Raw genomic sequence first — 26,566 nt, forward strand, 5'->3', positions numbered from 1 at the left:
AAGTGAAAACTTGATTATTAACATTGAGCATGTTTGATATTTTGGAATGGTATCCGTCTTACGCTTTTTCGATCAGGTCACGTGTCCTGACGCGAGTTTAAGATTTTATACCCATTACAGAAAAAATGCTCAACGCCGCTAAAGAAGTTTTCACTTCAAAATATTTAATTTTGACAATGTTTACAATAATTAATTGAAAAACTATGTTTTATGTAGTAAACTACTGCGCCTACAATATATAATAATGCGCCTATAATTTGTTGCAAAGGAGAGTACTTCAGAGAACCAATAACATTCAGCAGCCAATTCAATTTATTTATGTTTAGAGACAGTGCAGCCGAAGTCCACATTCTGTTCAAACCAAATTCAGCACATCACAAGAAAATTTGTACCTAAGTTATATACAAACTTTCTTGTGTAATAACTTACCTCATCCACAATATCTTTCTCTTTTATTTCTTCCTCGATGTACACCTCAATTTCCTCCAAATTTTCCTCCATTTTCTCACTCTTATGAATGTATAATGGTTCGTCATCACTCAGCCAATCATTATCACCATTCGTTTTATAGGAAAATTCACAATCAATTAATTCTAATGGCTCCTCTTTGATTAGACAATCATCATCTTCTTCATTTATAATTTTAATTTCAAATATATTGTGAATACTTAAATTCGAATTTAGGCAGTAGGATTTTTTGTCCAACCGCCTAATGTCTTGTTCTAAAACCTGAAAGGATAATATAAAATACATTTCAGTTTAAATTGGGGTAATAGTGTACATTGTAGGGCGTGGAGTTGAGTCGTAAATTTTTTTATAGTTAGGCTAGGTTAGTTATTGTCAAAACAATAAATATGCGTAACAAAAACAAGATGGAGTAACTTTCTATAGTAATAATCCGATTTTCAAAAATTTGTAACTCTAAAACTATAAAGTTTCCTCAGAGTGAAATTTCAGATTTCTTCTTTATACTACTTAGTATAAGTTATATTATTGTTATTATTAAACTGCATCAAAATCTATTACATAGTTTTAAAGATATAAGCGTACAAAATTAGCATACAAAGGGACAGCGACATTGTTTTAAACTATGTAGTGATAAAACATTAATTCAGACCTTTCCGTTGCTCTGTAAGATCCCCTGCAATATAGCCTGAACCCTCAGGCTCCTCTGTCTAAATGAATAGAACTTGTGTAACATCGCTTTGCACACATAGCAAGCGAACATAGGAAGCTCCAAGGAGGTTAGTGGCTGTAATTAAAGAAAGTACTTATTTTACATTGTTGTTTATTTATGTACATACACTTGCGTAAGATTTACGAATGATAATCTATATTTTTTAACGATAAGATAAAATTAAATAATTTTGTTTGCAACTTACATCTGTTCCCGTCAATGTTCTATAATATCGTTCCAGTGAGTTAGAGCGCAAATTATAAAGGGTTACATCCATTTCTAAGCACATTACACAAGCTCGAACGTTTTCCATGTTGGAAGTATTAAATATAACTTATTATTTTATTTTTAATTACTCTTCATATTCATAGGTTGGCGGCATAACGGCATAAACACTGTAGACCCTTAGATCTGCTCGTGTGCAAGTCGGTCTCGCAAACTTTTAAATAAGAAACATAGCGCCTGTTAAAATCAAGGGCTAATTGTGCAACAATAAAAATAAGCAGTACTCTTTATTTTCCCATGTACTTTCTCAGAAAAACATGCCGACTATATAAAAATAAAAGCACAGAGCAAGCAGAAACGCCAAATTGACCAAATGACCAGTGTTGCCAACTTTTTTTTTTCGAACCCACATATTGGAGCCTCGTGGCCCACCAGAAATCCACTAAAGTAATCGGTCTTTAAAACCACCAGAAAAAACACTAAAAAATATCCAGAGACATGTAAATATTGAGTGCCCATTAGCGAATTTTTTGCGAGTTATTTGTAAATAACATCTATTTTGAACTAAGTAATTTTTATTTTTGTTACAATATATGTATTTAAAGATCATCTTCAGAAGAATCTGCTTCTTCTAGAGTTTCAGTATGTGAAGAATAAATTTCTGTGAAAGAAATTTTTGGTGTGGTTTCGGCATATTTAATGTAAACCATATTACTTCACAAAATTAATTAAAATACGACAAGCTAGAAGCTACCGGCCGCGGCGTTACCAATACCGACTGACAATATTATTATTGTTTTTGTACACAAATACAGAATAAACATATAACCTTTTGAATCAAATCATACTTTATATCAATAGTAATAAAGTCTATAATCAAAAATATTCAAGCAATAGACAAACAACTTTCGGGGAATTCCCGAATGTTCGTTCTGTTACCAACATGACACAAAATCATACCCTTGTTTCACATAGTTCAAGTCGTTCTTTTTGAGTATTTATATGTAAATCTTTCTAGTGGTTGAATGTCGTACCTTACCACTAATTGAACTCATCTAAACCACTAGGAAAATCCACCAGCCACTAAAACCAATATTTGTCCGCTAAATGGGGGAGCTAAACCACCAGATGTAGTGGAAATTCCACTGAGTTGGCAACACTGCAAATGACTGTCAGCTGTGTTTTTTTTTTTTTTTTTTCTGTTAGACCTCATTCACACGAGAGCTTTTTTAATGGTTAGGGACTAGGGAGCCAGGCGCAAATTTGGTTAACTATTTCCTCTCAAGAGATAATTCGTCAGACGCATGAGAGTATAGTATTATAAAGCCTCGTGAACGTCAGCTGGCGCTCGGTTGGGGGGGTGAGCGGTTGTAGCCTCCCACGCACATAGGAAAAAAAATACATTCATTCATTCATTTCCTCTCAGCTAAAAATTTGTCAAATTGTAGCTAACCCAATATCTCAACGAAAAAAAATAGTCAGCTGGTTACAACATGGTGTATTATACGTCAGCTGGTGTCTCGAACATGAAAGTTAAATTTAAAGAAAAAATTATTTTCCGTTATTTCCTCTCAAACAAAAATTTACCTGATGATAGCTTATATGTAACTGTGGATAAATATATATGTCAGCTGGCTGTATCTTGGTGGAAAAACCGTCAGCTGATACGGGAGGCTACAACCGCTCTTCCCCCCAACCGAGCTCCAGCTGACGTTCACGAGGCTTCATAATACTATACTTTGATGCATTTTACTAATTACCGCTTGAGAGGAACTTGCTCATAAAATCTGCTGCTGGCTCCCGGACCATAACGTCCGTTAAAAAAGCGTCCAAATAGAACAAATGCATTCCCAAGTATATGTTCACACGTCAGCGCTTTTAAAGCGCGACGCTTTTTTATCGCGCAGTGTTCTATTTTCAACGCTCGGCGTTGGGCGTTAAATAAAATAGACCATAGGAAACTTCTTACTATTATTCAGACGAGCGCTAAAAAAGCGCCGGCGCTGCGTTCAGTATGCCGCACGCTCGCTCAGCGGTAGCACGTGTTTGTTGTGCTTATAATCATCAGAAAATCGATACGATGTCGTGGATTGTTGATCCCGAACTATTAATTATAGATGTGGAGTCTCGTCCGTTCCTGTATTCAAAATCGTTATAGACATTTGAAAATAATTAAAAAAATTCCGGGGTATTGCCTTAACTAGTACTTGCCTAGTACCCACAACACAAGCCTTAATTGTGCTTACTGTGGGACTAGGTTGATTTGTGTAATAATGTCCTATAATATTTATTATTTTATTATTTATTTATTAACTCTTCGTACAGTGTCACAAACTGCCCTTTTAAGTATCTCTGTTCATTCAGAGGATGTACCCAGAATGCCTTTTGTTTTCTTTTTCGTCTTTTAATAACACAAATCGCTAGTGCCATTAATTTAGCAGAAACCATTTCCACGTCTTACTGAAGCGAGAGACGAGACATGAGTGATTTTAAAGCGTTAGTATGAACATCCACAGAGAGAACGTTTAAAAAGCGCCAACGCCGGGTTTTAACGCAACGCTTTTTTAACTCTCGTGTGAATGAGGTCTTATGGCAAGAAGGCAGAAGCTAAAACTATTTGCCAGTGTCAAGTAAAAGGTAGGGAATCCACACGGGAAAATAAGTTGAAATCGGAATTATTGACATGTTGATAATAATGACATTTGTTATCAGACAAGAATTTTATACAGATTACAGAGCGACCGTAGACTGAGCCTTAAACAGACTAAGTATACAGAGATTATAAGGGAATTATTTTAATGTCTTAATTGGTCTGAATAATCACGCTGAATATGTAATAATTTAATATCTGTTAATCTGGCATTGATATAAATTAATTATTACTATCGATGATATCATTTTTTATTTTTATGTAGGGTTTTTGTCATTATTACTTTTAATGAAATTGTATGCCGATTTAGTCCACAAATATTTCAGTATCAAGTATCAACTTAACAAAAAGTACCTAATAATTGCCTTTTGTTCGCTTTGCTGTGCAACATTTTCGTGTAGATTTCTGTCAAGATAAACTTTGCTTCAATATGTAATAAATTATTTTCATTTGTACTACGCACGTTTTGTCGCGACGTGACTTTGACTGAAAGGCTTATTACACTACCCGATATGAAGGGCCCTGCATCTAGGGTGGGCGTGTTCCCTAGTTAGTGTGGCGCTTATTACACTTCTCTGCGAATTGGGCCCTATGGGCGTATTCAGAAAGAAAGCTTGAAACTTATAAGCGCTTATCGGCGCTTGTCATGTTCATATAAATATGACAAGCAAGACAATGAACATGACAAGCGCCGATAAGCGTTTATAAGCGCTTATAAGTTTCAAGCTTTCTTTCTGAATACGCCCTAACTCAGTTTATACGCGAATGTCTAGAGAGATAAACGTATTGTTGCATTTTACATTATGCCGCCGTCAGTATCGAAACTTCAAAAAGTTGCTGTAGCAGTGGCAACCGTTGACGCAATAACAAATATTAAAAAAAGAAGAGAAAGATCTGGGTGAAAGAGTATTTGCGGTTACGTGAAAAGCTTTCAAATATGCAAATACTAAGCGTGCTTGAACCGGGAGTTTTAATGAATTAATTAGAGTAGGTGCAGAACAATTTGAACACTTGTTGAGTTTTAAAACAATTAAATAAACAATTGATTTAAACAATTTATTTATTTGTTAACATGGCGGTGTGATCACAAACATTTGGAACTTCCCTTTTAAGTTATATAAACCTGTAGTAGGGAAGTTTGGTGACACCTTACATACAAAAGCAGCCACTCCACGCACTAGTCGCGCGGCAACTGAGCTCCCTAACCGCCCTAAACGTTATTACATTACCCAATCTGCAGGGCGCTTAGGGAGCTAGGCAGATCGGGCAGACCCGATCGCCCTAAATCGGGACCAATCGGGACACTAACTCCCTAAGTCTTATTACACCACTCTTAGTTAGGGTCCCTAAAAATTGGGTGGTCTAATAAGCCTTTGATACTGTGGCCCTTTCTGCGATCAAATATTGTTACATTACATACGGGGAAGCACCTAAATGTGTTATATTTTTTCATTGGAATGTTCTTGGGAATCACAGTTCAAAGCTATGTTAAGACATTTTATTTCAATTTATTATGACATCAAATATTTTTTTTTTTTTTTTTTGTAAAATCGAGACTAAAAATAATAGTACGCATAAAACTACCTTCATTAAAAAAAATCCATAAGCTAGCCTATCACATGGGAGAGGAGTTAATATATGGTTATAACCATAAACGCAAAACCACTGAAAAACGTTTATTTCATAAGTGCAGCTGTTCGATTGCGCGAATGTTAATTTCTATTGTATTATTGTAGGGAGGTGGGGGATAAAATAAAACTACCCTCATCTATACTAATATTATAAAGTTGAAGAGTTTGTTTGAACGCGCTAATCTCAGGAACTACTGGTCCGATTTGAAAAATACTTTCGGTGTTATATAGCTCATTTATCAAGAAAGGCTATAGGCTATATAATATATAATTTTTTTTTATTTCTTCGGAATGAATATATAAGTTTCGCTTCCTGCGGTCGAGGCGCGCTCTGCTGAGGAAGGGTGAGGGCTGCTTGATGTGCACCGTGCGCACGTGCAGCTTTCAACTGTTCGACTGCGCGATTGTTGATTTCTATTGTATTATTATTGTAAGGAGGTGGGGGATAAAGTAAAACTCCCGACATGTTTTTATAAAATTCATACTCTAGTTTATGAAATGGAGGAGAAAGAACACAAGACCACATAAAATCCATAAATTTATTTTGTGAAAAAAATATTTTTTTTTTGTTCTTTTTTTTATTTCTTCAGAATCAGAATATATTATTTTCGCTTCCTGCGGTCGCGCTTTGCTGCGGGCTGCTTGAGGTGCACCGTGCGCACGTGCAGCTTGCAGCTGTTCGACTCCGTGAACGCCTTGCCGCACACCTCGCACTTGTACGGCTTGTCGCCCGTGTGGCTCTAAGGGAAATTATTATATAATTATAATATGTTACGCTACTTTCCTAAGTAACATTATAAAGACGAAAGGAGATGTCCAAAAAATGACCCAGAATCGACAGGAATGAAATGTATACCAATGGATTAATAATTAAATATAATATAATGTAGCTAAAGCGGTAACCCTGAAATCTTTATAGTATAGGAGCTAGGAGCAAAATAAAATAAGTAAGAAATACGTTTAAAACATAAGTTTATGTCATGTTGTAGCTTATGACGTTGTAATAATGTGATGATAATTATTATTTAAATATTTTAAAAACAACAGCAACAAAATAACATCATGTTCAATCACAAAATAACAAAGACTCCGTTTTTTGAAGTTTTTTTCTTTTGGCTCAAGATACTACAATTGCTATTGTACTGTATGTATTATTGATACCTAATTCTGTGGCTAAGGATTGGAAATAAAAAATAATAATAGGTATAGTATACGAGTTAAGAGCCAATAAAACTGAATAAAAAATCGTTTGAAAATAATTATGTTGTGGATGAGATTATCGTTGTTATTATAATTTCAATGTTTTAATTGCTTTTGCTTGTACATTCTTGTGTAACACAAGTTGTTGTAGATTCGAATGTCGTTATTATAGGTAAATATAATATTATTAAAATTTATCAAAATAAGACTAAATTATAAAAATAAATGAATAACAACTATATTCTTATCCACAACATAACGTGTTTTTATTATTTTCAAACGATTTTTAACTTTGTTTTTTTTTGTCGCTAAGCTCCTGCACTATACAGTTTTTTTTCAATACTTAGCCACATAATTACCAATAAAACATATAGTACTATGGCAATTGTAGTATCTATGAACCAAAAGAAAATGAACTACAAAAATCAGAGATTTTGTTATGTTATGTTTCAACGTTTTTGTTATGTTGCTGTTGCTTGTAAAAGATGATTATTATCATGTGTGAAACAAGTGACACAACATCATAACAACGTCATGTTAAGCCATAACATAATATAAACTTATTTATATTATATTTTTAACGAATTTCTTTCGTTATTTTGTTTTGCTCCTAGCTCCTATACTATAACGATTTCAGAGTTGCCCCCTTGGTAACATTTTATTATAAAAAAAAAAAAAATCTTTATTGAAAAAGTATAAAATAATACATTTAAAATTGGGTATCATTTAAGCTATCACCAATTTAATTAGTTTTGTGTTTCTTAAATAATAGGGTTTGTCCTCAAAATAGTAGATCTGTCACCAAAATGTAGTCACCAAACAATGCAAAATCAGTTCCACAATAAATCACCTAAAATCCTGAGATATAAGGTCTAGTACCAAATAAATGTTTTTGTATGTATTATAATAGGTGTGTCCTAATAAGTATTTAAGCAAACTAATTTAAAGAGATCACCAATAAATCATATTATGTTACTAGAAAATTGCATTAAGTTCAAATAAAAAATTAGGGTTGTCATCATTGTTTCAACCAAAAGATTCTGCTATTTAACTAGACTCCCAAGGTTCTAAATTGCCACTGGTAGTATAAATTATATTTAAAAAAAATTTTTAGCAGAGTAGTAAATAAAACAATTATTAAAGTCAAAATAATCAATATTTATTGTTTAAAATAATTACCACTGAACAATCAGCGCTGGTTTAAAATAGCTGGCTTATGGCTAGCAGAATAGTAGATAAAACACTTAATTTAAGTTAAAATAATCAATATTTATTCTTAAAAATAATAACTACTGAATAATCAGCTCTGGTTTAATAGCTGGCTTATGGCTAGCATAATTGTAGATAAAACACTTAATTAAAGTTAAAATAATCAATTTTTAAAGCGCGCCAATTTGTCTCCGCCCCTTTGATCATTTTTTCATTAAAATTATAAATTGATGTATTAAATTGGTAACGAATACTATTAATTTAATATCTGAACGAAATAAAATGTTGCTACTGTATTGGTGACAAAATATCAAATAAAAAGGAGTCGCAGTCAGGGATCGATAATCGATTTATTTGGTGACAGATCTACCATTCTGAGCACAGAGCTATTATTTAAGTAACAAAACTGTTATTAAAAGAACGAAGTTTATATTCATGTAATGCAATATAATTTTATTGGTTATCGATCTCTTATTTTACACATATGTATATTAACATTAAGTTGATAATTCATACCTGGGAACAATTTTTGTTTATCTGAGAACGAAAATATTTCGTGGTGATAGATCTATTTATTAGGTGATACAACTTGATGACAAATATAAATTTTGGTGATAGAAAATATAGTTCCTTTAAAATTTGGGGAAACTAAAGCCTGTGTTAGTTGGAAACTGTGTTACTGTGTATTATACTTCAATGCCAATCCAATGGTACACATTTCATTCCTGTCGATTCTGGGTTTTTGGTTCATACATTTTTGGACATGTACAAACTCTGTTTTCTATGTTTCTTCTTCACGCTTAAACCATTGAACCGATTTATTACAAATATAGTTTGTGACTTGAGAAAGGATACAGGATAGATTTAATCCCGGAAATCTCACGGGAACGGGGCCTGTGTTTCTTGTTAACACGTGGGTAGCTGCGGGTGGAAAGCTGGCAAACGATGGGCTGGCTATTGGCATATTGCTGCATACAGACACTCCGAATGTATACAGTGCGGCCAGCTGGCTACACTTACGAGCGCGTGCCGGTCGAGCGCCGCCTTGCACTTGAACGCCTTGCCGCACTCGCAGCACACGTGCGGGCGCCGCTCCGAGTGTACTGTGTAACTGACTGCAACATATACAACTCACGCGCGAGTGCCGGTCGAGCGCCGCCTTTAACTTGAACGCCTTGCCGCACTCGCAGCACACGTGCGGGCGCCGCTCCGAGTGCACGCGGCCGTGCGCCATCAGGTTGATGCGGTTGTGGAACGCCTTGCCGCACTCGCCGCACTTGAACGCCTTCACCGCGGAGTGCGTGCGCTTGTGGTTCATGAGGAACGCGTTGCTCTGACGATTTTTAATGAAAACTCTATAAATGTATGCCTTTTTTGAGAAAAAAAGACGGGTTGTACTCCGGGTGTGCCAACAGAAGTGAAAACTTGATTATTAACGTTAAGCATGTTTGATATTTTGCAATGGTATCCGTCTTACGCTTTTTCGATCAGGTCACGTGTCCTGACGCGAGTTTAAGATTTTATACCCATTACAAAAAAAGCGCTCAACGCCGCTAAAGAAGTTTTCACTTCAAAAAATAAAAACAAAAAAAAAAGTAACGTAGATATAAAAGACGAAATAATAATAAATCAGGACAATTTTTCACACACGGCACGATCTGATCCCATACTAAGCATTCGCTTGTGTTATGGAAACCAGATGGCCGATTAACATGCATATACATAATATAATTTTAAATAAATAATTATATAGATAATTAACACCCAGACACAGAGCAAACATCATCACACAAATATTTGTCCCGGGTGGGAATCGAACCCACGACCTCTGGCTTGGTAGGCAGGGCCACTACCAACCAAGTCAACCGGTCAGTCAAAATAAAAAAATATCGAAACAATTTGCATTTAAAGTATCATGTTTTCTTACTTTATAGATTTTCACGAGGCTTCTGACTAAGTGAACTAATTGTTTTTTTACAAAATTAATGTAATAGACGCAAATTAATCTGCGGCTTTTACCTCGGAACATTTATTTATACATGATTGAAATTATTTTCAATATACTTAAGCAAAACAATGAAGAATCACAAAGCATAGAATCACAAAGCATTTCTCATAATCGCCTACAGGTGTCTCTCAAGGATCGCTCTTCGGACCAATATTATATATAGTTTTTATATACCGTATGACAAAACAGTCTGACTAAAGTAATAAAACCGGTAAATCACATTACTTTCAAGGAATTTGAAAAAAATAAGTAATGTATTATGTAGTGGCTTTATATATTCGGATAGCGGAAATGAAACAACGGATTGACAACCTCTTTATAATGCAGCTAATTACCAACTGAACTACAATTGTGTGGTGAACAAATATATTGCGTTTACTGGACTCTCTTTTAGGAACTGACGATATGTTGTATATTTTTTTACGCAGTTGGCAAAGGAATGTTTCATTCTCGGAAATATTAGGCTTTTGCAGCTGGAAAAAATCTCCGAGTAATCTCATTGCTTCACCATAAACCATTTAGGCGGCACTTGTCTGAGTGTCGTCTCGTAGACTCGCTCTTAGTCCAAACAAAACAGATGGTAACTGTCCAACCCAGTCGACTGTATTACCGCTACACATAAGAGCTGTTTTTAATACTCTGTGCCATCTTTCTATAGCACCGTTTGCTTGCGGGTGATATGCACAAGTCCTTATATTTTTAATACTCATTCGCTTCGCTAAATTTGTAAATAAGCTTGATTCGAATTGTCGTATCGGTAGTTATCCGTATAGGACATCCAAACCGACAAATCCATCCTGTATAGACAATTTCAGCTACAGTCTCTGCAGTTATATCTTTTATGGGAAAAGCTTCTGGCCAAGAGGTACTTCTGTCGATCATGGTTAGAATTTATCGATAACCATTGCAATATTGTAAAGGACCAACGATGTGACGCTTCGCTTAATTTTTGTGAAAAAAATCCGAGAGGCTTCCATGAGTTTCCTTCTCTCTGTTGAAGTACTACACCGGCACATGTGCTTGAACAATCGGTCTTGATACCAATAGAAGCGTTTGCTGCGGGAAATGACAATGTAACGGCACTTTGAAAGTTTTGTTTACATTGCTCAAAGGCTGCCGATGCTTCATCAGTCCATTGTATCGGACTTTTATCTTTCTTACCGGAGTTATGAATATATTGATTGAGTTTTGACTGTATTTCTGCAGCATGAGGTAAATGACGTCTATAGAACTTTAGCATTCCTAGAAATCGTCTCAATTCTTCGACTGTTTGTGGTTTTGGGTACTCTTTTTTGACCTTGACTTTATCTTCCAAAAATCCTTGTTGTGAAATGTTAAATCCCAAAAAACTTAGTTCCGCTTTGCTGAACTCACATTTTGATAAATTTATAGTGATTCCAAACTCATTCAAACGTTAGAAAACCATTCGTAAGTGTTTCGTATGGCTCAGGTGTCCTGATGACGCAATGATGACGTCATCGATATAGGAAAATAAAAATGGAACGTTTTCCTCGCTTTTCTCGCCATTACAATTTTCGGAATCAGTTGGAAAATGAAGGTCACGGAACACGACGTTGTTTTAAAATCTTTGGAATGTCCGCGCTGAATTTACGTGTAAGAAGAGGTCAGAAACGTCGAATGTAATAAAGGATAATTTTACTTTTCATCTGTAAGTATTTTTACATCAAAATTTGTGAAATATTGCAGCAAATTTGCAAAATACTGAAATAATTTGTCAATGTAAAAGTGTTGCCACATAATGGTACTACATCCACTTTTGGTTAAATTTTAAAGTATGTAGACTGTTTTAATATTTAATTATAACTTTTATCACCGTTCATATTTGTTATTATAGAGTAATAAAATTTACCCAAAGAAACCATAATTAACGTGAAGTATAATTTGTATAAACTTTATGAATCAATGATAAATACCGTTTGCAAATTCATTTATTGTTTATCTGCAACACATGTTTTTCTTTAATATTTTATAGTAGTTTAAGTTTGTATTTTATTAATTACATATAATGCAATTATTTACGTTCGTAACATGTACGTGAAAAGGCATTTTAAATTCGTTATTCTGGTATCACTGCATAAAAATTAGGGATGGGACAGTATAGGTAAACCAGAATCTGATGGCAATTAGGGAAATCAAAATTTTGAGTGTGCAACCCTAGGGAAAATGGACTGAACGATCTTGATACTGCTTATTTTTTAGTTTGTTCTCAATATCATTAGTCACATTACATAAGTGGACAATACTGTACTTAATAATGAGATATCCACTTAATATTATGTAGGTACATACTTACATGTATAATATACATATTACTTTTACACAGGTAAAACATATTATTATTTACACATACCTATATTTATATGTTCATTATCATTATGCCATGTGAAAATATCGATGTTATATCGATAGAAAACTAGACTGCTTATAATTTTTTATAAAATAAAATAAAAGTAAAATAAAACTATGTTTATTTTCGTAAGTATTAACAGATACACACATTATAAAATTGACTTGGACAGCTTGGACTTGACGAATAGCCGTATTGGAAACTCCTGTAATAAGTTTTCATAAAATTATATTCCAATCAACAAACAATATTATAGTTACCTACATATAATATTTTTTAATTAAAAGTATCAAAGCGGGTAAGTCCAATTTACCAATAAAATCTTCTAAATTGAAAATTGTGATGTGTTTGACCCTTCTTCATCATTCTATACACATTATAAACAACACCTCTTGCTTGTGATCACAGCGGCTTTTTCGACATTTTCGAAGATTTTTTAGACAAAATCCTAAAAATTATTTATCAACTGCAAAAAAGACAAATAATTTGACAACCAATTTGATAGTTGTCAAATAAGTTGCCACATGAAAATCTTTTATTTCTTAAATATAAATATGCCATCAGATTCTGGTAGACCTATACAAGAATAATATCGATATAAATATTATCCAGCTGTGTGCGTCTTATGGTAGATGATGGTAAATTTTATCAGTTTGTTACATTCCCATTTTTTTTCATATTTCTAAAAGCTGCTGTGATTCGGGATGTCTGGATTCGATCTCGTACGAATCATGTTTCATGGACTCTTAAACGGACTAGCACTAGTGTTTCTGCGTTAAAATAAATGATAATATTTGTAAATAAACGATATAAATGAATGACGAAGTTGTCTTTTTGTTCACTATTTCTTGTTTTATATATAAATTGTGACATTCACAAAAAATGGTATTTAGGCTAAACAGACAGTTGAGAGGCGTTAATTTTTTTAACCGACTTCCAAAAAAACGAGGAGGTTATCAATTCGGCCGGTATAATTTTTTTTTTTTTTTTTTTGGATGTATGTACACCGATTACTCCTAGGTTTCTTAACCGATTTACGTGATTCTTTTTTTGTTCGATGCGGGATGGTGTCGAATTGGTCCCATAAAAATTTTATTCGGATAAACCCAGTAGTTTTTATTTTATGAGCATTTTTGTCTGTACTCGATGACTTCATTGAAATGTAGCAAGTAACTTTGATTCACTTCCGGTAACCGATTGAGCTGAAATTTTGTATACTTATGTAAATTGGATAGCGATGAAACATTATCATGACATAGAGCTGATTTGATGATGGAATCGGAAGGTGGCCTTAGGAACTCAGTAATATATTGACTCAATTATATCGAGATTGGGCTCGTTTGATTCGTGTTGATAAATACACTAAAAATTATTAAATAAAAATAACTGCGTTAAAAACAACCGACTTCATAAACAGAAAAGTAAAAAATAAAAAAGATTTGATATTATTAATTACTACATATTATTTAGATGTGCTATTTATTAAATAGGTTTGAAGTCGGTGCCAAACACTAGTATTAAGCCCGTGCACCGACATCAAACCTATTTAATAAATAGCACATCTAAATAATATGTAGTAATTAATAATATCAAATCTTTTTTATTTTTTACTTTTCTGTTTATGAAGTCGGTTGTTTTTAACGCAGTTATTTTTATTGTGGTAAGCTGTTGTCTTATGGAACCTAAATCTGAAATTTCAGTTGAAGGAAACTTTTAGTTTTTGAGATATGAATTTTTCAAAGGCTCAACCACAGAATACATAATAGTAGCTAAACGCTACAGAACGGACACTCTCCGCCTCCCGCCAAAATTAAACACTTACCTCACCCCGCACGATCAGTCTAAAAATGGTCCGCATTTTTCTGCAAGGACGATACGTAACGAAGATTGACAACATTAATCAAATTGCCAACCATAAAGCGTTAACACACACATTTGCAGTCTCTACAGTGTGACTGTCAAAACGATAATTTTGTATGGAGTGTCCGGGGTGTGGTTCAACTTTACTTTATGTGACGTCGAGTTGAGAGGCGTAAATTTTTTTGTTGTTAGCTATATTGTCCAATGGAACCTAAATCTAAAATTATTATAAAATTGTTGGAAACTTTTAGTTTTTGAGTTAAAATTTTTGAAAGGCTCAGCTTTACTTTATAGGACGTCTAGTTGAGAGACGTAATTTTTTTTTGTGGTTAGCTGTTGTCCTATGGAACCTAAATCTGAAATTTCAGTTGACGGAAACTTTTAGTTTTTGAGTTACGAATTTTTGAAAACTAGAAAATTACTATAGAATATACTCCATCTTTTTTTTTGTTACGCATATTTATTGTTTTGAAAGTGTCAAATCGACTTTACGACGACCTCTCAACTCGACGTCCGTTATAGTACAGTTTAACCGGGTATTAAATAAGTATCATGCATGTGGTATAGATTTATTATCTCGCACACTTTTTTAACTGCAATGTTTTGAGATCAGATATGACTTTTTTATTCGTTATAAATACTTAGATGTCACAAATCACAAATATTGAATTATCATTAAAATTAAAATTCTAAATTCATTGATCATAAAGTATCGATAAGTATAATAATTTTTATCGACTTAAATTATCGTCGCGTTACATTGATGTTGAATACAGACACGGTGTCTATGTGTGTGTTTGTACCAAGGTTTGTACGTGTTTATGTGTGTATGCTGGTGTTTGATTATTTTTTCGTGTGAGTGTGTAGCGACGTAATCGCAAAATGCGTTTGTGTTAACACTATTTGTATGTGTGGACTCCCCCCGCAGGAAATGACAGACTTTTTGACTATGAAAGAATTGCGCGTGTCGTCTCCGGTTGGTTTAATGCTCTAAGTTTATAAGTTACCTATTTTAACCGCGATTTATTCCTAAGTTTCATTTCATTGTAGAATAAAATTGAGTTAATAATAATACAACCATTATAAATAATTTAAAATAATAATATCACTTACCCTAAAGCCCTTTCCACACTCGTCACAAATAAATTTCTTCTCTACGGGATAATTTTTATCCGGATGGTTTTTCCTGAAGTGGGTCCAGTACGCCCGCGCGTTAGCTATCTCTTCTGAGCACTGAAACGGATGAACAGTTCTGGGTGAAACAAGTTGATTTAATTTTGACGACGCGGTTGGCGCAGTGGTAAAGTAACTGCCTACTGAGCCGACGGTCCCGAGTTCGATCCCCGGTCAGGGCAAATATTTGTGTGATGAACTCAATTATTTGTTCTTGGGTCTGGGTGTTATTATCTATATATATGCATTTATTAAATATTATATTTATCGTCGCCTAGTACCCACAACACAAGCCTTAATTGAGCTTACTGTGGGACTAGGTCGATTTGTGTAATAATGTCCTATAATATTTATTTTTTATTATTTATTTTAGTTTTCATGCTACTATAAAGGCAATCGATTTAGTATCTACGAAAATGTTTATAAATAATGAAAAAATCACTTAAACCTAGTATCTAATCTGTGCTTGCACATAGCTACACGGCGATTTTATAGTATTACTAGCGGCCCGCCCCGGCTTCGCCCGTGGTACATATGAAAAATAGATGTTGGCCGATTCTCAGACTTACCCGATATGCACAGAAAATCTCATGAGAATCGGTCCACCCGTTTCGGAGGAGTATGCAGACTAACATTGTGACACGAGAATTTTATATATAAGATTTTTATATCTTAAAATCAATAGGAGGCTAGAGATTTTTCATAATAATGTTAATTAACCCGACGTTTTAAACATAGATAGGAGATGAGAACAGTAATTAAAAATTCGCGTTTAAATTGGGTAAAAACTAAAAAGTTTTTAATTTCGAAATCCTACTAATATTATAAATGCGAAAGTTTGTGAGGATGGATGTATGTATGTTACTCTTTCACGCAAATACTACTAAACCGAAAACAATGAAAGGCGGTGAATAAGCTACTGTTTATCCTGGAAATCCCACAGGAACTATGAAGGTTGTTATGAATTTTAAGTTTGTAATGCACCACCACCATAAATGTAATCCTTCTAAATTTTCGGGTTGTCTGGCAGAAATCGCTTACAGCGATAAGACCGCCCTCTGTACATGTTGTTACTTGTATGGCTCTTAGTTTATAATCCTGTATTAAGTGTGAAATAAAGTATTTTTCGTTCATTCATTCATTCAAGGTTTAACATACATGCGGACAATTAATCGGCCAAGTGCGAGTGTCTCTCTTTTTGTTCGTGTGTGTCTTGCGCGAGTGTGTGCAGCGCACGTGTGCACGCTTCTCTTCCTCCGTCTTAAACGACTCACCGCAATGGCGACAGCCGTTCCTGGGAAATGTTGGAAGATAATTTACATTTTTTAATAATAATAAAATAATTATTTGTAAAAAAAACGCATTTAAATTCGCAAATTGGTGTTCTTAAAAATGTTTTCGTATTTTTTTGCCAGTGAATGTAAGACTAATGATGTCGGTAATTTCTATGTTTTCTGATATTTTGTAAATATACGTAATAAAAAAGGGCGTGTGTGCCGAGCACTCGTGTCAGAAGTGAAACTTCTTTAGCAAGATTCAAACAAATCGTCGCCTTACTCCATGAGGTATTGCCATGAAATTTTACGTTAAACAAAGTTAAAGTTTCACTTCAAAAATAACGAAATTGCACCAATAAATGATATTTTTTTATGGATAAAATTTGTATCAGAGCCATATCGATTAAACCGGATTAAAAAGGTGAATAAATAAATATTATAAAAGTAAATAATAATTATAATTAATAATCTCACTTATTCTCAGATTCCTGCGTGTGCCGTTTCGCTGTGACCATGTGTCGCTTGAACGCTTCCTCGGAAAAGAATTTGACGTCACACGCCTCACAATATGGCGCCTCTTTGTCATCCACGTTGTTGGCCGGCATCTGTAATTATATTTATTATTGCTACTAAAGTTCGCCCGCGTTTTTAAAGCAAAACCCGCTTCATTGTAATCAGTTCAGTAGTATTTGCGTGAAAGAGTAACTAACATCCATCCATCCTTGCAAACTTTCATAGCATTTATAATATTAATGGAATTTTAATAAGTACTAATAACTAAAAAGTTGATCGAAAAATAATTACGTAGTAATGGATATAGTGATAGTTAAAAAAATTATAAATGCTTGTAACACATTCACATGAATAAAAAACTTTTTGAATTTGAGTTTCAGAGAAAAAAATGTTTTTAAAAGATAAATTATTTTATATAGGGTGATTTCACGAAGCAATAATAAGTCTTACTCCAGAGTATAACAGCAATAATTATCCTATGATAAAACTATTTTTATGTTTCACCAAAGATTTATCCTAGGGTTAAACGAATATTCTCATGTCAGTCACTACTCCGCCAAATTCTGAGGAGTATTGCACTTAAATCATGGATAAGATTTCAATATGACGTCCGTATGTTACAACTGACTGTAACGTGTGTGTGTATATTTAAAAATGTACAGTAGGTACATTTTGGCATTATTAATTATTATTTTCCCTAAACTAATTATATTTTATCCAAATGGTTGAACGTTTGAGGGCATTAGTAGTTTAAATATATAATCTCACCTTCAATCCCTTGTGCATTAGGGCCCTGTGCATGTTGAGTCCGAGCTGCGAAACAAACGAGTTACCGCAGAAGCCGCAAATGTAATCCGACGGGTGCTTAATGCGCACGTGCGATAGGTACGACGTGAATTTTCTGTATGCGGGAAATAAAAAACATTCTACCTTAAAACTAATACACTTAGATATAAGAACAATAACTTTGACTGACCGGTTGGCTTGGTTGGTAGTGACCCTGCCTTCCAAGCCAGAGATCATCGAATCCCACCCGGGGCAAATATTTGTGTGATGAACATAGATGTTTGCTGTGTCTGGGTGGTAATTATCTAATTTTCTTTAATTATCTAATTTATCTAATTTTTTGTTTAAAATTATATATATGTATTTTTATAAGCCATCTGGTTTCCATAACACAAGCGAAAGCTTAGTATGGGATCAGATCGTGCCGTGTGTGAAAATTGTCCTGAAATATTTATTTAATAAAAAAATTACAAATTGTACTGTACTAACAGTACGTACTTAGGTAGAATTGCATTAGCTCACTCCTACACTCAATAGTGCGGTCGCACGTCCATTCCAGTCTGGCATATAGCTAGATAGCTATGAGATAACCCCACCACTGGTGTACGTGATACAATGTATATCTATTTCATAGATACACTACACGAATTAAAAAAAAAGACGGGTTGAACTCCAGGAGTGCCGGCAGAAGTGAAAACTTGATTATTAACGTTGAGCATGTTTGATATCCATCCGAATTACGCTTTTTCGATCAGGTCACGTGTCCTGACACGAGTTTAAGATTTTATACCCATTACAGAAAAAGTGCTCAACGCCGCTAAAGAAGTTTTCACTTCAAAAATACATTGGATATATTCTATCAGTCAGTATTTGTGATAAATTGGACTACTCAGCATTTACACCAATAAAAAACTAGCCCGTTTACGAGCACCTTAACAGGTAGATCTGAGAATTGGACAATAGTACAGCTATTTTCATATCCTAAGTGATAAGAGATAGGCACGGTCTTATCGCTAAGCAATCTCTTCTAGGTAACTTGGTGGCGGATATGTGAATAGATAAAAATACATATATAGATAGTTAAAATTTACATTTTCGGCTAAAATATTCATTGACATACGATAAATAATTAGACTTAAAATCGGCTATTATTACGTCGCCAAAAAATGTAAGAGCTGTGTTTTATACAGATTCATTAGAATTAGCACCTTATTTCGTTGCAGTAATGTTCAAAGTCTAAATTACTACTCACTAGAAAACCCTGCCTGATACACGCGGAAGCAGAGTTTTGCTTCGGACATTTATTATTTCGACGAAACTTATATTGGCGGAGCTTACTTTTTAATAGTGTTAATACAAAATATACATTATAATATCACAGTACCACATAAAGCAAACGAAGTCAGGTGCATCTACTAGTAAAATAACATCTATCTACAAAATATAAAAACATACTCACGGCGAAATCTCTTCGCAGTATGGACACTTGTACTTAACGCCTCGGTGCCAGTAAAGGTGTTGTCTAGCTTGAGTGCTATAAACACATATAAAAATGTCAAGTTTTTGTAGTAGATATTAGAACTCCATTTAATTAAAATAATAGTAAAACACACAGAAAAATGGTTTTTGAAGTAGATATTATAATCTTATCTCCATTTTAATAAAATAAGAGTCATTTTTTGAAATAAAGCTTAACATCTTATTTACTTATATGTACATATACATTTTTAATAATTCCGAAAACGATTAAAAAAAATAATTTTCATATTTAAAGTTTAAACCAAATAAGATCAAGAGATGTTCTCATACTTTATTAATGCTAATCAATCTTCCACATATATTACATAAGATAATTTTTCGTAGACTTTTATACGTTTATAGTTTATACTATATCTCACCCGCAGCTTCGCCTGCTTTATCTAAAACTGAGCAAACATCATCACGTTACGAGCAATGCGGGTAAAACCGCAGGACACAGTTAGTATGTAAATCTATACTATAAAGCTGAAGTTTTTGTTTGTTTGTTCGAACGCGCTAATCTCAGGTACTACTGGTTCGATTTGAAAAATTCTTTCGGTGTTAGATAACCCATTTATCGAGGAAGGCCATAGACTATATACCATCACGCTAAGACCAACAGAAGCGGAGCACCAATGAAGAATGTTTTTCTATGCGTGATCGCCGGGCAAATCCGCGGGCGGAAAGCTGGTTATAAATATAGATTATTCTACTCACAATTGTTTAGATACATGTGGGCAGTATTTGCATATAAACTTCTTCTCATGTATAGCAAGATGTTTTTTGAGAATTCTTGACAATTTAAAACGCATCTTGCATATGTTACATTCCAGGCTGCCTGATGTCTGGAAAAATGATTCTCTATATTAATATAACACTTCATTTTATTTTCTTTATTTAGTCATACGTTACTGTATACATAATTGTATAAGTTTATTGGTTTTTCAAATTCAAAAAAATAATCAATAATTCATGCTATAAATAATTGTTCTCTAATTTAAAAAATATATAAACATACCTTATCATGTCTCTGCATATGATGTTGCCATGTCTGTGTATCTTTAAAACCCTTAAAACAGAGCTCACATTTGAATGCAGAATTTTTATAATTTTGAGTCTCTCGCCGTTTTTGGATTTCTTCCAATTGTTCCTCTTCCTGAAATTTATTTTAAAACTTTGAGAGAAAATAATAAAAAAAAGACGTGTGGCACTCGGGGACTGCCGCGGTAAAGCTATTGCATGCTATGCCTTCAAGTCACACCTCCGTGCCCGTCGGAGTGCGGAGCGTGAGGTTTTTTCGTTACGGAATTTCTCGATTCGGTTCCCGCGCTCAAGGCCCGCGATAGAAGCTATGCAATAGCTTAAAACATTGTCCTTATATAGAAAAACTAGCTATCCTCCCGCGTTTTCAAAGAAAAACTTGCATAGTTACCGTTCTCGTGGGATTTCCGGGATAAAACCTATCTTGTGTTAATCCAAGTTACCCTCTGTATGTGCTTAATTTCATTGTGCAATTGGTTCAGTAGTATTTGCGTGAAAAAGTAACAAACATCCATCCTCACAATACTCTCTCTCCAAATTAACTCACAATACTTTCGGACTTATCATATTGGTAGGAAGTATAGGATATATCAAAAATTTCCTGATTCATTTTTAAAATTTACTCTGTTTCAAAAATTTCCTGATTAATTTATAAATTTACTCTATTATTCATTAAAATGTACTCTATTATTCAATGTAGGAGTAGAAAATTTTCAATAAGCTTCTACTCTTTTGAGTAACTAACTTTTATATTTAAGCTGTATTTTACTCCCTTTAAACCATTAACTTTAAACCTTGTTTTGTGCTTTAAAAACAGATATCTATGTACTACTCTACTCTACTATGTGTAAATAACTAATACAAAATTGACCCAAATCATTTCGACAATATGTATTTAAAAATGTTCCAAAACATATTACTAATATGGACATCATCTCAATTACTTTATCGAACTTCTTTCTAAACTGGGGCAAAAAGTGGGTTCAAAATTCAAATCCCGCCTCGTGATAAAAATTATTCTATTCTTTTGAAATGTCTGAATCTACACTAATATTATAAAGCTGAACAGTTTATTTGATTGTGGAAATTTGAGGAAGGCTATAGGGTATATATCATCACGCTAAGACCAACAGGAGCGGAGCAATGCACAGCTAGTTTAAATTAAATGATGTAATAAACAATATTTCGCATGTTACTTACCGTCAAATTGATCACCGTAACATATGCTTCCAGTTTGATGTCGTCCAAAGCCCCTTGGGCCTGATTCATGACTGTTTTTAGTATGTCTTTGCGTGGACCCACTACTTTTGGTTTCAATGCCTTTTTGGGTTTCCTTCTTTTTGAAGCTTTGGGCGGTTTCTGAAAGCAGTAAATTAGCTTTAACGCAAGTATATGCTTTTAGAAATTAGGCTTTTGAACGAACTTTAATTGATTTAACTGTAACGTCTTAGATTCCCCCCGACCACGCCCGCCGTAAGATGTTTGAAACATCATGTTTAATAATATATAATGCAAACACGCACAAGAAAGAACTTAGCGCAAAATATTTTTTTTTTTTAATCTATACTTATAATAAATCTGTAGAGAGGCCAATTCTGTACATGAAATATATTTAAAAAAAAACTATGAAGGAGTGATAAGGGATCGCTACTGATGCCAAAAATGCAATCAGTAAAATTTTTGTCTGTCTGTCTGTCTATCTGTCTGTCTGTCTGTCTGTATATTCGTTATAGAAACAAAAACTACACGACGGATTTTAACGAAATTTGGCACAATTATTCTTCATACTCCTGGGCAGGTTATAGTAAAAGAATCATGTAAATCGGTGTAGAAACACCAAAGTTATACATGAAATACGCTAAGTCATCGCGCGTGAATACAGAATCATGCCATAAGGATTATTTTTGTGTGTCAGTTGCCGCGTTCGACGCGCTTCGCGGCGGGAGCTATAAAAAGGCGGCGGGTCCGCACCCGTTTCGCGTTGTCACGTGTGAACGGTTGAACCGATTTCGATAATTCTTTTCTATTATGTTCCTTGAAGTACGAGGATGGTTCTTATGTAGAGAAAACGTAAATATGTACCACGGGCGAAGCCGGGGCGGACCGCTTGTTAATAATAACTCAAAAAATTGCTCCTGATTTGCTCTATCAATTACAAAGAAAAAAAGACGGGTTGCACTCCGGGAGTGCCGGCAGAAGTGAAAACTTGATTATTAACGTTGGACAAAGAGAAAACAACTTGATGGAAAACTGCGTAGCCTAAATTGGCTGATAGGTCACCACTCAAAATTGAAAGACAATAGTAAAATTCTAATTTACAAGACAATCTTAAAGCCAATCTGGACGTATGGCATACAGCTTTGGGGCTCTGCCAGTAATAGCAACATTGAAATCCTAGAGAGATTCCAGACTAAGGCTCTCAGAACAATACTTGGTATCCCCAAATGTATTGCAAATAAATACATGTACCTTGATCTCGGTATAGCCACAGTTCGAAAACAAATTGTCGAAAGCAGCCAGAAATATCAGGGAAGGCTAACAGTACACACCAACGACCTTGCTCAAGCGTTAAGTGGAGAGGGAGGCCAACAATACATCAGGCTAAAAAGACAGGACATTACAAACCTTGCTAAAAGATTCTAATCTAAAACAAATATAACACTAGACTACAAGGGTGGAGTCGTTGGACGAGCCCCTTGAAACAATATCATGTTCCCGGACGGAGTTCCAAACAATATAAAGGCCAATTGTTACCAAACAGATTGCCTGGTCGCAGTTATATCAAAAAAAAAAAAAAAAATAACGTTGAGCATGTTTGATATTTTGGAATGATATCCGTCTTACGCTTTTTCGATCAGGTCACGTGTCCTGACGCGAGTTTAAGATTTTATACCCATTACAGAAAAAGTGCTCAACGCCGCTAAAGAAGTTTTCACTTCAAAATATTTAATTTTGACAATGTTTACAATAATTAATTGAAAAACTATGTTTTATGTAGTAAGCTACTGCGCCTACAATGTATAATAATGCGCCTATAATTTATTGCAAAGGAGAGTACTTCAGAGAAACAATAACATTCAGCAGCCAATTCAATTTATTTATGTTTAGAGACAGTGCAGCCGAAGTCCACATTCTGTTCAAACCAAATTCAGCACATCACAAGAAAATTTGTACCTAAGTTATATACAAACTTTCTTGTGTAATAACTTACCTCATCCACAATATCTTTCTCTTTTATTTCTTCCTCGATGTACACCTCAATTTCCTCCAAATTTTCCTCCATTTTCTCACTCTTATGAATGTATAATGGTTCGTCATCACTCAGCCAATCATTATCACTATTCATATGATAGGAAAATTCACAATCAATTAATTCTAATGGCTCATCTTTGATTGTCTCTTCATCATCTTCTTCATTTATAATTTTAATTTCAAATATATTCTGAATACTTAAATTCGAATTTAGGCAGTAGGATTTTTTGTCCAACCGTCTAATGTCTTGTTCTAAAACCTGAAAGGATAATATAAAATACATTTCAGTTTAAATTGGGGTAATAGTGTACATTGTAGGGCGTGGAGTTGAGTCGTAAATTTTTTTGTGGTTAGGCTAGGTTAGTTATTGTCAAAACAATAAATATGCGTAACAAAAACAAGATGGAGTAACTTTCTATAGTAATTACCCGATTTTCAAAAATTCGTAACTCAAAAACTAAAAGTTTCCTCGGTGTGAAATTTCAGATTTAGGTTCAATAGGACAATAGCTAACCTCAAAAAAATTTGTGCGTGTACTAGTGTACACATGTAAGAAGTGAAACTTCTTTATGACCTTATTTTTCAAAAAATAATTTACTATGTATATGCAACTTTACAGAAATACATCAAACACGCGTGTAATGGCTGGTTCACACTTTGATTAGTGTGAGTGCAGGTGATTAGTGCGAGTGCAGGTGTGTAGTGCGAGTAGTGTCCAATTCAACTGCGAGTGCAGGTGATTAGTGGGAGTGCAGGTCAATGGTGAAATTCGCGACGCTACACACTACGCTAAACACTAAACACTCCTGTCCAGACGTGTTTAGGCAGGCACACTGCGAGTGAAGGGGAAGGGAGGGCGCGCGGGACGTGGCTACTCGCAGTCCACTCGCAAAAAAATAGAACACGCTTCTATTCACTTTACTACACAGCCTACTAAACACTCGCACTAAACAGTCGCTGTCCACACGTAGTACTACTCATCACCTGCACTCGCACTAATCAAAGTGTGAACCAGCCATTAGGGATAAAAACAAGATGGCGCGTAATGAAAAAATGTTACACTAAATTTTTTTCCAACCCTGATAAAGAAGTTTCACTTCAAAAATTTACGACTCTCAACTCCACACCCTATAATGTACAGTTTAGCCTAAATGGGTACAGGAATAAAATTATTTCTAATAAGTTTTGTTACACACTCAAATAATTAATATATTTTATTACTAGCATTCTTCCCGCAGCTTGACCCACTGAGCCTTCCTCAAAAACTTCTTTATACTATATAAGCATACAAAATTAGCATACAAAGGGACAGCGACATTGTTTTAAACTATGTAGTGATAAAACATTAATTCAGACCTTTCCGTTGCTCTGTAAGATCCCCTGCAATATAGCCTGAACCCTCAGGCTCCTCTGTCTAAATGAATAGAACTTGTGTAACATCGCTTTGCACACATAGCAAGCGAACATAGGAAGCTCCAAGGAGGTTAGTGGCTGTAATTAAAGAAAGTACTTATTTTACATTGTTGTTTATTTATGTACATACAATTGCGCAAGATTTACGAATGATAATCTATATTTTTTAACGATAAGATAAAATTAAATAATTTTGTTTGCAACTTACATCTGTTCCCGTCAATGTTCTATAATATCGTTCCAGTGAGTTAGAGCGCAAATTATAAAGGGTTACATCCATTTCTAAGCACATTACACAAGCTCGAACGTTTTCCATGTTGGAAGTATTAAATATAACCTATTATTTTATTTTTAATTACTCTTCATATTCATAGGTTGGCGGCATAACTGCATAAACACTGTAGACATAATAAGACCTTAGATCTGCTCGTGTGCAAGTCGGTCTTGCAAACTTTTAAATAAGAAACATCGCGCCTGTTAAAATCAAGGGCTAATTGTGCAACAATAAAAATAAGCATATTATTATAATACTCTTTATTTTCCCATCTACTTTATCAGAAATACATGCCGAATAAATAAAAATAAAAGCACAGTCCACAGAGCAAGCAGAAACAGTCAGCTGTGTTGTCAGCTCACAGCTGTGTTGTCAGTTGTGTTGACGACTGACTGTCATTTCATTCATTTTAAACGTGAATACAAGTCTATTGGAACGTACAACACACATTTATAATAGCTGTATCATATTATACATTATCTAAAATTATAAACAGACGTTCGAACTGGTGCGACCGGACCACCGTACTCGTGCGGTGCGATCGACTCGCCACACGACCGCACCGCACCTAGGGCTGCCAGTATTTGATTTAAGGGTTAACAGCATCAAAAATACGAGTTTTAGTTATTTTTTACGGGAGATAATTAAAACAGCAATGTTAAATAGAGAAAATTTATTTTTGGCATTTATATTTGCTTTTGGAAGAAACAGCTTTTAATAGCTCTTCATTTTCTAAAGTGAATGTATAAAAATCTTTGCACGATAATTTAAAATAAGGCCGCGTTTCCATCTGCAAGTAAATTTCTGCAAGAACTGTCCGACAGTCTGTGATCTGTCTGACAGCAGCTTGCATGTGTAAACTATGTAGCAAGTTTGTCAAGCGCTTCTTGCGAGAAGTTGCGAAAGCGTGTGTAAACATGACTGCGACAGATCTCGCTGCTTATCGGTCTAGTTCCGTATGGCCGTGTTTCCACCTGCAAGTAAACTCGCG

At 34.5% G+C, this 26,566-nt stretch overlaps 2 protein-coding genes across 3 annotated transcripts in view; both read right to left on the reverse strand.

Moving 5' to 3' along the window:
- LOC149479784 (uncharacterized) overlaps positions 1 to 1,918 on the reverse strand; it is a 31,647-nt gene extending 29,729 nt beyond the window's left edge. The window contains exons 1-3 of one of the 2 annotated variants that reach the window (XM_089707397.1): positions 1,383 to 1,918; positions 1,118 to 1,252; positions 430 to 729 (exon numbers count right to left, since the gene is read on the reverse strand). In XM_089707397.1, the coding sequence (XP_089563523.1) occupies positions 430 to 729; positions 1,118 to 1,252; positions 1,383 to 1,490 (543 nt within the window). In that variant the 5' untranslated portion in view covers positions 1,491 to 1,918. The remainder of the gene's footprint in view (positions 1 to 429; positions 730 to 1,117; positions 1,253 to 1,382) is intronic. The other variant, XM_089707398.1, reaches the window with a different exon arrangement.
- A 3,176-nt stretch (positions 1,919 to 5,094) lies between these two features.
- On the reverse strand, positions 5,095 to 25,944 carry LOC149479788 (uncharacterized). Its single transcript, XM_089707396.1, has 13 exons — positions 25,510 to 25,944; positions 25,245 to 25,379; positions 23,848 to 24,147; positions 21,837 to 21,995; positions 20,614 to 20,751; positions 20,313 to 20,440; positions 19,537 to 19,611; positions 18,060 to 18,192; positions 17,253 to 17,383; positions 16,660 to 16,795; positions 15,442 to 15,561; positions 9,228 to 9,425; positions 5,095 to 6,423 (listed from the first exon to the last, which is right to left on the reverse strand). Exons 1-13 carry the CDS (start codon positions 25,615 to 25,617, stop codon positions 6,286 to 6,288), a joined length of 1,899 nt encoding a protein of 632 aa, XP_089563522.1. The 5' UTR covers positions 25,618 to 25,944; the 3' UTR covers positions 5,095 to 6,285.
- Positions 25,945 to 26,566: the final 622 nt, after the last annotated feature.

Source organism: Colias philodice, chromosome 19, assembly GCF_061535455.1.
Source record: "Colias philodice isolate Cphi_HAF_F1 chromosome 19, ilColPhil1 Martin Lab GWU primary, whole genome shotgun sequence".
Lineage (NCBI taxonomy): Eukaryota > Metazoa > Arthropoda > Insecta > Lepidoptera > Pieridae > Colias > Colias philodice.